This window comes from Alosa alosa, chromosome 18, assembly GCF_017589495.1.
Source record: "Alosa alosa isolate M-15738 ecotype Scorff River chromosome 18, AALO_Geno_1.1, whole genome shotgun sequence".
Lineage (NCBI taxonomy): Eukaryota > Metazoa > Chordata > Actinopteri > Clupeiformes > Clupeidae > Alosa > Alosa alosa.
The window spans coordinates 21,319,676-21,333,994 of NC_063206.1; the positions used below are offsets into that span (position 1 = coordinate 21,319,676).

The following is a 14,319-nucleotide window of genomic DNA, read 5'->3' on the forward strand; positions in this document are numbered from 1 at the left end:
TAAGCAACGTTTTGCAGCACACATTGAAGGACCAAGTGTCTGATCGACCCCTTCCTGTAGGCAGCCTCAGTGTTATACTTATAGTCAAGTCGGTTGTCCAGGTGAATCCCCAGGTAACTAGGCCACTGTCAAATCTTCTCCCAGGGTGAATAATAATGGTCAGCTATGTCCTGGTCCTCCTAAAATCCAAAACCATCTCTGCCTTCATCACACGTGAGAGGAGGTGATTGTTCCCACACATTGTCTTAAAGCGTCAAATGATAGGACTCTGAGTTGTATATGAAGATTGAGGTATACAGGGTGAAGAGAAAATCAGTGACCAATCCCATGCGGTGCTGTTGTACCCTGGCTACGTTCACCTAGATCTCCTTCCAGGGATCTACTAGTCTGGAACACCATCACTTTCTAACATTTTCATCAGACCCCAGAAAGGACGGGCCAATCAGCAACGAGTGGGGATGACGCTATAGTTTCGAAATCAAAAGTGGCTGTGGTAAGTAGTAAGTAGTAGCAATGCAATGCCCGTAATCATCGCAAATTGCCCCAAAAGCCTTCTCTGGGTCTGTTTGATATAATGTGATGCTAAATGTCAGCAACCTTGTGCAGGGTAATTAAGTATTTCACTTCACTGTGGAAGTTGTAACTCAAGGAAGATGGGTAGGATTTGGCTATCTACTCATTTTGTTTGCCCACTCCAAATAGCTCACACCCTAGGATGACATACTCTGTACAGTCTATACTTTTAACATTATGGTATATATGCGTTTACTCAAATTCATTTCTGGAATCACAGAGGGATCCTGTTCTATTCACGACACAAACCAGCTCATAAGAGTTGGACTTTAGCACATAGCCTGAGTGTTTCATGTTTGCATGTTAATTTGTCTTATTCACGAACTCTGTGAACTCTACGGTGCACTGAGAAAACTCTAAAATGAAAGTAGCAAAGTTTTTAGTCATGTCACAAATGACGTTTGCAAGAAATTATATGCACAACGTCTCTGCAAAGTCTCACCTGGAAATAACACAGGAGCATTGCAAACAATATCAGCAGCTTAGTAATTATCTGCCACTACCATCACCCTATTCACCATTGCACTGCACTTGTGTCACCGTGCGTGAGAGTGTGACAAGTGACTCAACAGCCTACAACTGCCCATTGGCAAGCCACAAGGAATGCACCATTATAAATATGATCTTGTTGTGCACATAGTTCTCTGTGAGAAACATCAGTGGCAGGAATGTATTTCATTTTTTTTAGTTTTTTTTTTGTGATTAAGCTTTTTACTGAAAGGGTTTTAAGACGGTACAAAAACACTTATCGGCATCACCATAACAACAAAAGACAATACCCATGTCCACACCACATTGCGTTCAAAAGTAGAGAAAGGAAAGTATGGTATTCAGAGTTACAAAGACACATATCATTGATTTCTAAGAAGCTCACGAATGTTCACCACTGTACTTTCTCAGGCAGGCACTGTTTTGGCCTTCGCTTAAGTCTGGCAGTGGAATACTCCATGTTAGCCATATATTGTACATTCATCAGCCAACGTCTTCAAATTTATTTTCAAATTGACTTCAAATCGATTGTTTCATTTTTGTTTTTCTCCCAAGCAGCCTCCAACTTGGATGGGGTTTTTTTTTTGTTGGTCTAAATTGACACAGGGGCCGTTCCACTCGGATAAGCAAAAGGCTTGGAGCAGAATGTGGTTGTGACCCCAGACACAGAGGACGCGAAAAGGAGCCCCCAAAAGGTCTCCTGAACCAGGGTGTGAGCCACAGGGGGGTTTCCCACAGAAGGCTGGGAAGACAGAGAGAGAGAGAGAGAGGGACAGAGGGACCGACCCTTTCCACTATTGTCCCCCCTCCTCCAGGGCAGTATAAATACATCATAACCCCTCTTTTCAATTCAAACATATTTAGAGGCCTAGATGAAAGCACCTCTACAAACTAGATACATCCCCCCGGACAAAGACAGGGGTCAACCGAGACAAATTAACAACCCCGCCTGGACCGCCACAGACCTCGGCTGAAAGGCTGGCTGCTGGGCTCAGGGTTAAACTCCCCTTTGAAATCCATATTTAGCCCAGGGTGTGCCAGCCGTAGGCCTGATTTGTCTTGGACGCATGTTGTGGATTTCTGTTTTTAATGGACTTGTTTTGTTAGTGTGGACATGCATTTTTGTCTTGTTTTTATTTTGGATTAGCGGAATTAATAGAGTGGAAATAAAATAATTTTCCCTCGCCCTCCCTGTTGCTATTGAGGTCAGGAATAGCGAGAGGAGTCAGCTTCATTTGTTGATTTAAAGTAGCTCTTTGTTGATATGGTGGGTGTTTTGAAAGGTAAAATTATTTTTATGAGTGTGGTATTTCTGACGTATGTTCATGTGCCTAAGGATAGTATTTAAATAAAGTTTATCACCTTACAGTTCAAGTGTCAGTGGTGTTTAGATCAAATTGATGGAACTTTGATCGGTCTGTCTATATTGATATACTCAGAACATCCCTTGCCTAAAGGATCATGGAGAAATATTCGAAAGTTATTCAAATTTGTAATTTACAATGGTGTACCAAAGCTACATTTAAAACTTTAAGAGACCATTTTGTAGTAAGTTTCTAAGTTGGACTAATGGCAGATTTAGCAAAAAACAAGTTTAATAAACAAGTATTGCTGTTTATATAATTATATATTACAGAATGTGTTTGCATTTTTAATCCAGTGGAATGATCTAAATGATGTGTTTGTAGTGGTGGTCTTGGGAAAAGAAAAAGGGGGGAGGGGGGAGCATGACCCGATATGTGCGGTCGGTTGTGTTGGTTTGGCCCTAACAATGTTGTTACTGTTGGACGGTCTGTTCTCAGCAGGGGCTGAATCAAAGTTTGTGTGACCCCGGCACTAATTTCATGCTACACAGTACCTCGAATAATGATGTCAACTGATGAGGTTACCAAAATGGTTGTGTTGGCGGTGAACCCCCGACATGTTCTAATGATCTTGAGCCTGGCTGTGTTTTTAGGGCAGAGGGCTCGGCGATTTTGGTGCTGGGGGTGGAAGTGTGTATGTCGTGTGTGTGTGTGTGTGTGTGTGTGTGTGTGTGTGTGTGTGTGTGTGTGGGGGTGCTATGAGGCTCAGAGGGTAGTATCAGTGTGAATGGATGGGGGAAAGGGATTGAGGAGGCTAGAGGGAGGCGGGGGGGTGTATCAGCCCCCCCACCCCAACATGAGGCGAGATCGAGTCCATGACCTTTTACAGCTATAATATCACTTAGACGCTCTCTCGGATCAATCAGATCACATCAGATGGCAGCTTGGGAGGGGCTGAAAAAAAATGTATTTCATTGTTTGTGTCGTTCTTATTTCTCCTTTCTTCTCCCCTCACCCCCCATCCCCCCACCCCGCAAACCCCCCCCCCCTCTCTCTCTCTCCTTCGCCCCGCCCGTATCGGACTCAGCGAGGGATATGTAATTGAAGTAATAGAGGGTAATAAAGGCTGGGAAGAGAGGGAGAGCGTGGCCTTGCCCCCATTGTATCTTGTGTCACAGCGAGGTCGGAGGTCACCGAGCCGGCATATTCTGCGAGGGCGCTGCGCCTTCATTGGGGCAAATGAGTTTACCCAACAGTAATAAAAAAATATGGGCTGCCAGTTGAATGGGGCGCTTGATGGGCCACCGCTAACCGAGTTGACAGCTGCCATGTCTGTCGCTGCCAATACGCCGCGGCCCTCAATGGGCGTACCAACCGAAGCCGCCGCGCGCAGCCAGCCGATCCTCTGTGCTCCTCTGTGTTTTCTCCTGTGCTCTTCTCTCTCTCTTTCTCTCTCTCTCGCACGCGCTCATATCTGTCATTCTCCTTTAATTCTCTTCTCTTCTTGTAGGGGGTCTTCTCTACTTTCTGTTTTCATCTGTTTAGTTCTTCCATTTGAATTTATTTTGCTCACTTCTGTTCTGTGTAGTTATTCTCTTCTCTTCTCTTCTGTTCTCTTATCTTATCTTATCTTATCTTATCTTATCTTATCTTATCTTATCTTATCCTCCTTTCTCTCCCCCTCTCCTCCTTTCTCTTCTCTTCTCTTCTCTCTCTTCTCTTCTCTTCTCTTCTCTTCTCTTCTCTTTTCTTCTCTTTTCTCCCCAGCGGTCCATTTGCTAAAAATGGCTAAGTTCAGAGAAGCTTTAAATACTTTTTTGGTGAGTTTATCATGAGGATCAGTGCTAGCGTCTGTTATCGGCCATGGATCATCCCCACCTCATTTAGCTGCCCATCTGATAAAACACTTAGCATTTACTGCTACTCTGGCTGCATTCTCTGCTCCAGAGTATAGAGATACACAGATGCTGTGTGTGTGTGTGTGTGTGTGTGTGTGTGTGTGTGTGTGTGTGTGTGTGTGTGTGTGTGTGTGTGTGTGTGTGTTTAAGTCACTGTGGCCCTATTTTTCTTGATAGGATTTAAGGTCACACTAGAGCTAAGTCAGACACTGTGTGTGTGTGTGTGTGTGTAAGCACAAGCTCATTCACAGGGCCAGGCTGTTAATTTGAGGCCACACTGGTATTCTATTGTGGAGCACATTTCTATGGCAGGGGGAGGCAGGGCCTGCTCTATGGCCTGCTCTATGGCCTGCTCCTCTCTGCTCTGTGGGCAGTGGAGAGAGAGAGAGAGAGCCGGTGGGTGAGAGGGCCCAGACACTTTGTTAGCCAGCACCAGCAACTAGTGCTCTTAACTTTCCTTAATGAATTGACTTTGTGTGTGTGTGTGTGTGTGTGTGTATGTGTGAGAGTGTGTGTGAGTGAGAGTCGGTTGGTCCATGCACACAGTTATGTCACTCTTTGTAATTTGTGTTACACACAAATAAGGGCACCTCTCTCTCTCTCTCTCTCTCTCTCTCTCTCTCTCAGACCCACACATACACACACACACACACACAGTCTGTGAGACTCCATGCTGGAGTATTGTTGATGCCGCTGCTAAGCCCAGAGACACCCAGGGAGTGTGGGAGGGCTAGGGACCCAGTGGGACATGGTGACAATACCTGTCTGCATTCCTGCACTGGTCTATGCTGGGCTATGCTGGAAGGCCAGCCTTTGTGTCCCTCACCTCCACACACACACACGGTCCCACACGGTCCCACACACACTGTCACACACACACACACACACACTATGCAGTCACAATGCAGCGAGTGACCAGTCCACAGACACAGCACAGCAACCCTATCCCAAGTTTGTCTGCCCTGCAGGCTCTTCACTTTTGCATGTTTGCAGACAGATGCACACACACACACACACACACACACACACACACACACACACACACACACACACACACACACACACACACAGTCTACACATTCCTTTTCTCTTCCCTTGTCCTCAACCATTGTGCCCATTCCATACAGCGCTTCACTGTGCAGGTCTCATTGTTGGCATCATGCCCCTGCACTGTTCAGAGTGAACTGAAGATGCCCTTTAGAGAGGGCCGAGGCAACAGCTGGCTTTAGCATCAGGCTTCTGCAAGGGGTAGCATTTAATGCCCTGAGGTGTTTTCCTGGTGTGTGTGTGTGTGTGTGTGTGTGTGTGTGTGTGTGTGTGTGTGTGTGTGTGTGTGTGTGTGTGTGTGTGGTGTGTGTGTGTGCTATGGCTGTGCTGTGCTATGCTGACCGCTCCCCTGTAAATCTCTCTCCCTTAGCACCTTTGTGACGGGGACAGCCTGCTGTGAGGACTCTACCCCTCTGCGCATCTGGGACACCGAGAGGTAAAGACCCCCCACATCACAAAACCACACGGCACCAAAACACAATCAATAAACAAGAGCTTTTGTCCAAGCTTGCCAAAAAAGCTCCAGGCATTTCTGAGCTCATTTGGCTTTGCTGTTAGCTATGTCTTTATGTCAAGGAATCACTGGTTGAATTGTTTGAGTCTGTGAGGTTTTTTTTCCATATTTTTACTCTTCCACATTGAAACTACTTTTTTGTTTTTTTGTTTATTCAGGATTTACGTCCATTGATGACAATTTGAATTTGTGAATGAATAATGAATTGAAAATTAAATCATATTTTGTTATCCTCAAAAGGAGAGGATTCTGTTTAGATTAGTACATACTATTATATGTACGGTATTTGAATGAAGTATATTGATCAATTCCAACAACCACAGCAGCGGAGACTCCGATAGGAGAATGGCATGATGGAGTAGAATCATCAGGAGCATCTGAAAAGTACCTGAAACAGTGTCTTAACTGATATATATATATATATATACAGTCGTATGCAAAAGTTTGGGCACCCCTCTGAGATTTCATGACAATTTGCTCTTCCTTTATAATAGAAGATCACAGCAACAAGATTTGTTTTCCTACAAAGATGTAGACGTTTGAGTGTTTTCCAGACCAAAATTCTTAGAGTAGTATTACATAGTTTTATTATAATAAAATAAAATACAAAAAATGGGATGTGCAAAAGTTTGGGCACCCTTTTAATAGCATTCATTTCAAGACCTGTACGGATTTATAGCTGACAGGTTGCAGCACAAAACTGCTTTGATTAGCTCGTTAGACCTTCAATTACAAAGACAGGTGGAACTAATCATGAAAAAGGCTATTTAACATAGGTAATAGCTGGCTGTGCTTGTTCTAGGTTCTTTCTTAGAGAGTGGCAACATGGGGACCTCAAAACAACTCTCCACTGACCTGAAAGCTAAGATAATCCAACATTATGCATTAGGAGAAGGGTACAAAAAATTATCTGACAGGTTTAGACTGTCTGTCTCCACAGTCAGAAATGTAGTTGGCCACAGGAACAGGCCACAGGAACAGTCCGTGTGAAGGAAAGATGTGGTAGGCCGAGAAAAATAGGGGAAAGGCACAGGCGAAGGATGGTTAAAATAGTCACAGAGAAGCCACAGACCACCTCCAGAGAGCTACAACATTTGGCTGCTGATGGTGTAGTTGTTCACCGTTCCACAATCCAGCATACTTTGCACCAGGAAGAGCTAATTGGAAGGGTGATGCGCAAAAAGCCTTTCCTGAGTGTTCGTCACAAGAAGAGTCGCATGAGGTATGCAAAAGTACATCTGGACAAGCCAGAAGCATTTTGGAACAAAATACTGTGGTCAGATGAGACCAAGATTGAGTTATTTGGTCATAACACGAGCAGGTATGCATGGTGGAAAAAACACACTGCATTCCATGAAAAGAACTTGTTGCCCACTGTAAAGTTTGGTGGAGGATCCATCATGTTATGGGGCTGTGTGGCTTGCACAGGTACTGGAAAACTTGTTAAAGTTGAGGGCCACATGAATTCCTTACAGTATCAGGAGATTCTTGACAAGAATGTTCAAGAGTCAGTCACAAAGTTGAAGCTACGCCGGGGTTGGATCTTTCAGCAGGACAATGATCCTAAGCACCGTTCAAAATCCACCAAGGAATTCATGCAGAAGCACAGGTACAATGTTCTGGAATGGCCATCCCAGTCCCCAGACCTTAACATCATTAAAAATGTATGGATGTATTTGAAGAAGGCTGTCCACGCACGGAGGCCAAGAAACCTGACTGAAATGGAGGCGTTTTGTGTGGAGGAATGGGCCAAAATACCACCTGCCAGACTTAAGGGACTTGTCTTTGGCTACAGGAGGCGTCTACAGGCCGTTATTGCAGCAAAAGGAGGCAATACTAAATATTAATGGAATTATTTCTTAGGGGTGCCCAAATTTATGCACATGCCTATTTTTCTTTAAATGCACATAAATATGTTTCTGTTGGACCAATAAAAGTTATTTCACTACTGAGATGTTTCTGTTACCATAAGGTATAACATATGTTAAAATGAAGTTGCTGCTTCAAAAGCTCAGCAAGTGACAAACTGATGCAGTGGTTTTCGTAAGGGGTGCCCAAACTTTTGCATACGACTGATATATATATATATTTGCAATGCCCACATTTCCAACCAACTTGTACATGGATGCATATTAACATGCATATATTCAAGGTTGCTCTGAATGATGGTGTTGGCTGTCTTTTGGTTCAATATTTCAGTTGAGAATATATAAAAAAATAATATTACACACTTAATATGGCACGCACATATAGTGACTTAGTAGTCAGTTAGTAGTAGCAGTAAGTAGCAGTTAGTAGTAGTAATAAGGCTTTTTCCAGTTCATAATCAATGACTAGGTGATGATTGTGCACCCTTTGTCAGACTTGCAAGGACTTGGTCTCAGAGAGAGAGAGAGAGAGAGAGAGAAAGAGGACATGCCATTTCTGGGAAAAGGTCTGTAACACAATCTGGGATGTCTTGAGTGTTTTTTTTTTCCACTATTCTTTTTTTTTTTTTGAGAAGTTTCACTCACAAACGAAGAATAGTTTGTGAGTGAAACTTCGGAGAATAGTGCACTCTTTTACGTGACCCTGTCCAACACCATTGGGTAGGTGTTTTTGGAAGTCGCAGGACTCTTTGGCATTTGTCAGCATAATTGATCATGGGAGTGAAAGTAGAAACTTCTGTCTTTTCTTTCTGTTTTAAATGGATATAATGGCTGCCGCTGTTCCATTATCCCTCCAGTACCAGAAAATGTGCACTTTGGGAAGTTCAAAGGAGGCTTGAGAATTCCTGTCGTGAAAGCATGAGACTTTAACCTGATCCAACCTGACTTGCTCCTGTTCCCCCCCCCCTTTCTCCCCAACAAACACAACTCTCTTTCTCTCTCTTTCTCCCTTTCTCTCTCTTTCTCTCTCTCTCTCTCTCAAACACACACACACACACACACACACACACACACACACCCTCAATGTGACTCACTTCAACTCCTTACCTGTTTCAAAGCACAGGATGAGACTTGACAGTGAAGACCAAGAAGGACAGACCTAATTGAACGCTTAATTGCACAATACCCAGTTCTAAAATTGTTGACTACAATGACTCACTCAGGTTGTCAACATCACCATGAATGTGGTTGGTCCACCAGATTGTGGATGCGTAGGAGACCTAAGGCCCTTTCTTCCTCCCATCCAAGCCCATCACCAACTACCCGCTACCCACCTCTCCTGTTATCAACACTGCACATACTCCTATTGGGTCGGTTTTCCGTTGGGGAGTAATATTTTTCCCGCCAGCAGAGGCAGGCCGAGAGGCTGTGGGGAGAGGGTGCGGGACGGAGGGGCGGGGTTAGGGCTGACTGACAGATGGAGCTCTGAGGTTTGATCTGTGGAGCGCAGACAGCTGAGTGACTGATGGCTCGTCTGAAGGGGCCCTGCTCTGGCAGATGCTCTTACAGTGGAGCCGGGACCACAGGCCACCGAGCGCGAATATGCCCCCTCTCTCTCTCTCTCTCTCTCTCTCTGTCTCTCTCCCTCTCCCTCTTTCTGTCATCCTCTCACTCATTCTCTTTTTCCTCTTTCACCTGCTTTTTTTCTGCTGGGGGGGTCACTCTTTTTTTCCCTTGTTCTCCCTCGTCTCATTTTCTCTCTCTCTCTCTCTCTTTCTCAGTGTCCTCCCTTCTCTGTCTCTCATTCTGTGCAGACTCCCACAGGGACTCTCACAGTCTCGGTACCAATTAGGGTGTCAGAGAGGTGGCAGCAGCCACACAAACTCCACATCAATACATTCTGATGGGTGCAAATCAGAGGCATTTTACTTTAGATTGTAGTGCAGTCACTTTTAGTGCTTTAGTTCAAATGGTGAAAAGATATGATCATGCTAATCACGCAAACAAATGAGTTATCATCATCAATATATCCAATACATACATATACTGTATACCCATATACACACCAAATACCATAACCATATCCACTCAGGAAAGACAGGGTATCTTATAGATACAGTGTAGCTCTGAGCCATATGGCCATGCTTTTCATCCCCACTCTCAAGCTTCCTGGAAAAAGAGATAAGACTTCAGTAACAGGGACACTGTTTCCCGCTGCCTCTCTTTATCACTCTCCCTCCTTCTCGGTCTCTTTCTCCCTCTCTCTCTCTTTCTCTCTAACCCCCCCCCATCCTTTTTCCTTGTTTCTCCCCTTTCTCTTGTCCTTTGCAGGGGTCAGACACATCTTCCCATTTAGTGTTCCAGTCTGCTTGTGTGGCGAACAAAGGCCCCTTATGGGGGGTTAGGGTGTAGGCCAAAACCAGAAGGTTGCAAGGAGGGACCCCAAAAAAACAACTGATGAGCTTAGAGAGAGAGAGAAAGAGAGAGGAAAGAAGGAAGGAGAGGGGTTGGAGCGATGAAGCGATGATTACGTGTCTCGCTGTGCCCCCACCCCCCGGCCGGTTAAGCTGCTCCCAGACAGACCACCACCATCACCTCTCACCCGCCGGCCTGCAGCCTGCATCACCTCCCCGGCTACGATGGTGCATTAGGCCCCTGCGGCCTTTGATAGCAGGCCCAGACATCAGGGCCGCCATCACACACAAACACCATCAGTGCTCTGTTGTTCTGCAGCTCACTGTTGCTCCCGTGCCAGCGTATGCCTGTCTTTCAGGCAAAGTTTCTCTGTGATGAGCCGGTGATAAGCATGCATGTTTTTTTCCATTGCAGAGGACGTTGTGCGCTTTGTATGTATAATTACGCGGTGTGAAAGTAAAGCAAACACCAGGGATTTTTTTTTTTTTTTTTTTTGCATGTAGGCTTTGTCTAGGCAGAGCGCACCACGAGCAGACAAGTGCAAGCAATAGTATGCAAACATGACAAAACACGAGTCAAGACTATCTCAAGTACATTTTGCACAATTTTGACCTGCCTTTCGCTTCCTCCTTTACCCTCTCTCTCTCCCCCCCTCTCTCTCTCTCTCTCTCTCTTTCTTTCTCTCTCTCTCTCTCTCCCCCCTCTCTCTCTCCCTCCCGCTCTCTCTCTCTCTCCCTCCCTCTCTCTCTCTCTCTCTCTCTCTCTCTCTCCCTCTCTCTCTCTCTCCCCTCTCTCTCTCCCTCTCTCTCTCTCTCTCTCTGTCTCGTTAGTCGTGGTGTGTTGGTGATGAATTTGTTGGCTTTGAGTGACGTTTGAGCTCAGGGACAGTCTGCCCTCAAATGAAGTGTCGCCGTGAGCTTTAAACACCCCTTTTCCCTCTCCAACAAAGCGACCGTAAATTCAAGCTACTGTGACAATGAGCGGTCGCCATTCCAGAGGTTTCCGAAAAACGGTCCCAAAGGCTTGCATGTCGCACCTCGGAAGCAAACAAGAAAAGCTTCATCCGATTTTCAGGACTTTTTTTCCCCACACATTCACCTTCACCAAGGTTCATCTGTTTACTGATTTGCCATCTTATCCGACAGTTGTATTCCCGTGAGAGGTTTGTGTCACCGTCACACTACATCATCTTAGAGCAAAATGGCTCGTTTAAAAGCCACCGTTTGGAGTGATCGGCACCGTTTGTTTGCAGTGCAATTACAGTGTGAAAAGAGAACATATCCCGGCCTATTGTCCACTCGTTTGCTTTGTGTAGCCCTTCTGAGGATCATGTCAAGCCGTGCTGACAGCTCGTCTAACATGTTGGCTGAAAGATTTGGAGCTGGGCTTTTGAAGGTGGCGTGCCGTGTGGACAGGGAGGGCTGGGTACAGATGTTACTGGATCGGGGGGGGGGTGTTAATGGCAGCAACACTCACCCTCATTCCCGCTGTTCCTCTGCAGGCCAGATTAGTGTGGCGGTATGAGGGAGGGAGAGAGAGAGGGATCCATAGAGCAGACTGGGACAGCAAGAACGAAGTGAAGGAGTGAAAGGATCAAGAAAAGGGCGAGACAAGAACTAGATTTAGAGAGCGAAGCATATTTTCAGTCAGCTCTGAGGCATTGTTGTGAGGGATGAATCTGTAACCAAGGCGTGGGTACATAGCGACATCACCTGCTAAACCACCAGAATCTCACCTGTCAAAACAGCTACAGCACACAAGCCACCCAAGCATATGGGCTACACGGCGGTAAAGATGATCTCTTCAATCATTTGGCATTCGTCCACCATAAAATGACTGAACTTTATTTTAACCAACTGTTTTCAGCTTACTCAGTTTATTGCTAAAATTCAATTATATCCAATCAATTCTGTTCATTTTTTTTTTCAGTTTCCCAAACAATAGCTGTGATGGACCATTAGAGGTCATAAATTATCAGGCAGACAAAGCAGCTCACTCACAGTGTTTGATTAAAAAGCAAAGTGTCTTGCTTCACATTGACCTCTCTAATTGTCCCTTGTCACTTGTGTGAGCTGTCAGCAGAGAGAAAAAAATGTTGCCATTCACCCACTTTTTGGAGCTTTTAATTTGATTTTAAAGCATTTGTGTTTTCCTTTGGCCTAGCAATGACTTCTTTGTCTTTTGCTTCTTCGCGGCACAAAAGCCCATGATCACCCATAGAGAGCGGTCCCACAAAGGTAGCACTTTGGCAACACCCCCACCACCACCACCACCACCACCAACCTTTCAGTGGGCCCTCCCTCATGGATAAACAGTCAGAGAGAAAGCCCATCAAAGATTCACACAGTTCCCCCTCCCTGGAATTCCTGGCATTCTTCTATGAAAGAGAGGGTTAAATGTCTGAATATGGCCCTAGTTGTGTTATACAAATTGCTATGTCATTGTTTTTGAGAGAACGCGTGTGGCATTTAAAGTTTCCTTTGTCCAGCTACCAACATTCCTTACGCCCCCCCCCCCCTCCCTCTTTTTTTTCCAGTGTGTGTGTGTGTGTGTGTGTGTGTGTGTGTGTGTGTGTGTGATTCAGGAGTGCTGGAAGCTTAAATTGGTTGACGTACTGCGGGTGCTGTGCTGTGCTGTGTCTGTTTGTTTTAGCGGCTGAAAACCTCAGCAGGACCCTTTATGTACCTGTCTGACATCCTTTCAGGCCAAGGCCTGTTTCCCATAGGCACCCAGTGCCAGTTCAGTCTCCATACTTAACCTTACAAGGGCACCCTCAATGCACACACACACACATCCTTTTTTTCTGTGGCGCCAACCCATGGACACATTTATTCTCTAGGAAAAAAATCCACCATTTCATTAATTGTCCCTGGTTTGGTGTGTGTGTGTGTGTGTGTGTGTGTGTGTGTGTGTGTGTGTAGGTTTTTGTGTGAATGCATGAAGGTATGTGTGACCCTGTTTGTTTGTGTGTGTATGTGGGTACGTTTGTGTGTGCGTGTATGTGTGTGTGAGCATGTGTGTAGGTTTTTGTGTGAATGCATGAAGGTACGTGTGTGTTTGTTTGTGTGTGTGTGTATATGTGGGTACATGTGTCAGTGTTTGTGTGTATGTGTGTATGTCTCCCAAATGGCACTAGAGAAAATGAAGACACAGGAACACCCCACCATTTTGTCTCAATTCCCCCTGACCATACATCATGACTAATCAGTTACACGCTATTATTTTTATTGGAAAATTAAGGCTTAACAGCTCTCCAAGTGTGCAACAGGGCTCATCACCCCTCTTTGACTTATACGTAAATGGATCCATGTCTAGAGACAAGTATTTACACATTTTTATTTGAAACTTCCAAAATGTTAGCATTATAATATACTATTGCATTGCTATTACAATTAGGTCTAGCTCATCAGTGCTACAGTTCCAGACTACACTCTCTTCAATGTCAAACTGTCATATTCTCAGACAAATCTATAAATCAATCATCCTGTTAATGCAGATCATTAATAGCCTAGTTGAACGTATATATATTTTGTGGTTTTAACTATTTTTGGGAATATTTCTATATTGTAATACCTGATACTTGCATGATGTCAACCTGGAGACAGTGTTCCCATACCTATCTACCCATTCCCATTCGGACATTCTTCAGGGCCGGCTACTCCCAGCCTATCGAGTTCAGTCACTAATTTTGTGTCCACAGTGGCTTGGGCTTGGGCTTGAGAGCGAGCCGAGGTCACACAGGATTAAGCTGAGCGGCTCCTGTCTCTGCTCCTCCTCCTCCTCCTTCTCCTCTTCCTCCTCCTCCTCCTCCTCCTCCTCTTCTTCCACCTCTCTCCTCCCTGTCTCAAAGAAGAGAACCAAGCCCAAAAGGGAGGACTCTCTCTCTCTCTCTCTCTCTCTCTCTCTCTCTCTCTCTCTCTCTTTCCCCATCATCTCTCTTCCATCTCCCATCTCTCATCCATCTTACCTTTCCCTGTCTGTGATAGATCTGGTGGATGCATTGTGTCAAGTTTGATCTCTTCTCAAAGCTTGCGCGTATCCCCAAGTGCCTCTCACTTCGTATCATCGGTGACCTTTCACCTTTTAGATGGTCGAAGCAGGTCTACTCTGGGGCAGCGAGCTGTGCTGTCCCACGTTGTGGCACATGTGGGTGTTGCTAAGTCCAGTCTGGTCCAGCTGTTATGTGGGGAGGCACGGTTTGTGACTGATTT

General features: G+C 45.2%; 1 protein-coding gene across 1 annotated transcript in view; it reads left to right on the plus strand.

The window, feature by feature from the left end:
• fbxw4 (F-box and WD repeat domain containing 4) overlaps positions 1-14,319 on the plus strand; it is a 36,416-nt gene that overhangs the window by 13,749 nt on the left and 8,348 nt on the right. Inside the window, exon 6 of the mRNA XM_048269445.1 lies at positions 5,682-5,747. Within this exon, the coding sequence (XP_048125402.1) occupies positions 5,682-5,747 (66 nt within the window). The remainder of the gene's footprint in view (positions 1-5,681; positions 5,748-14,319) is intronic.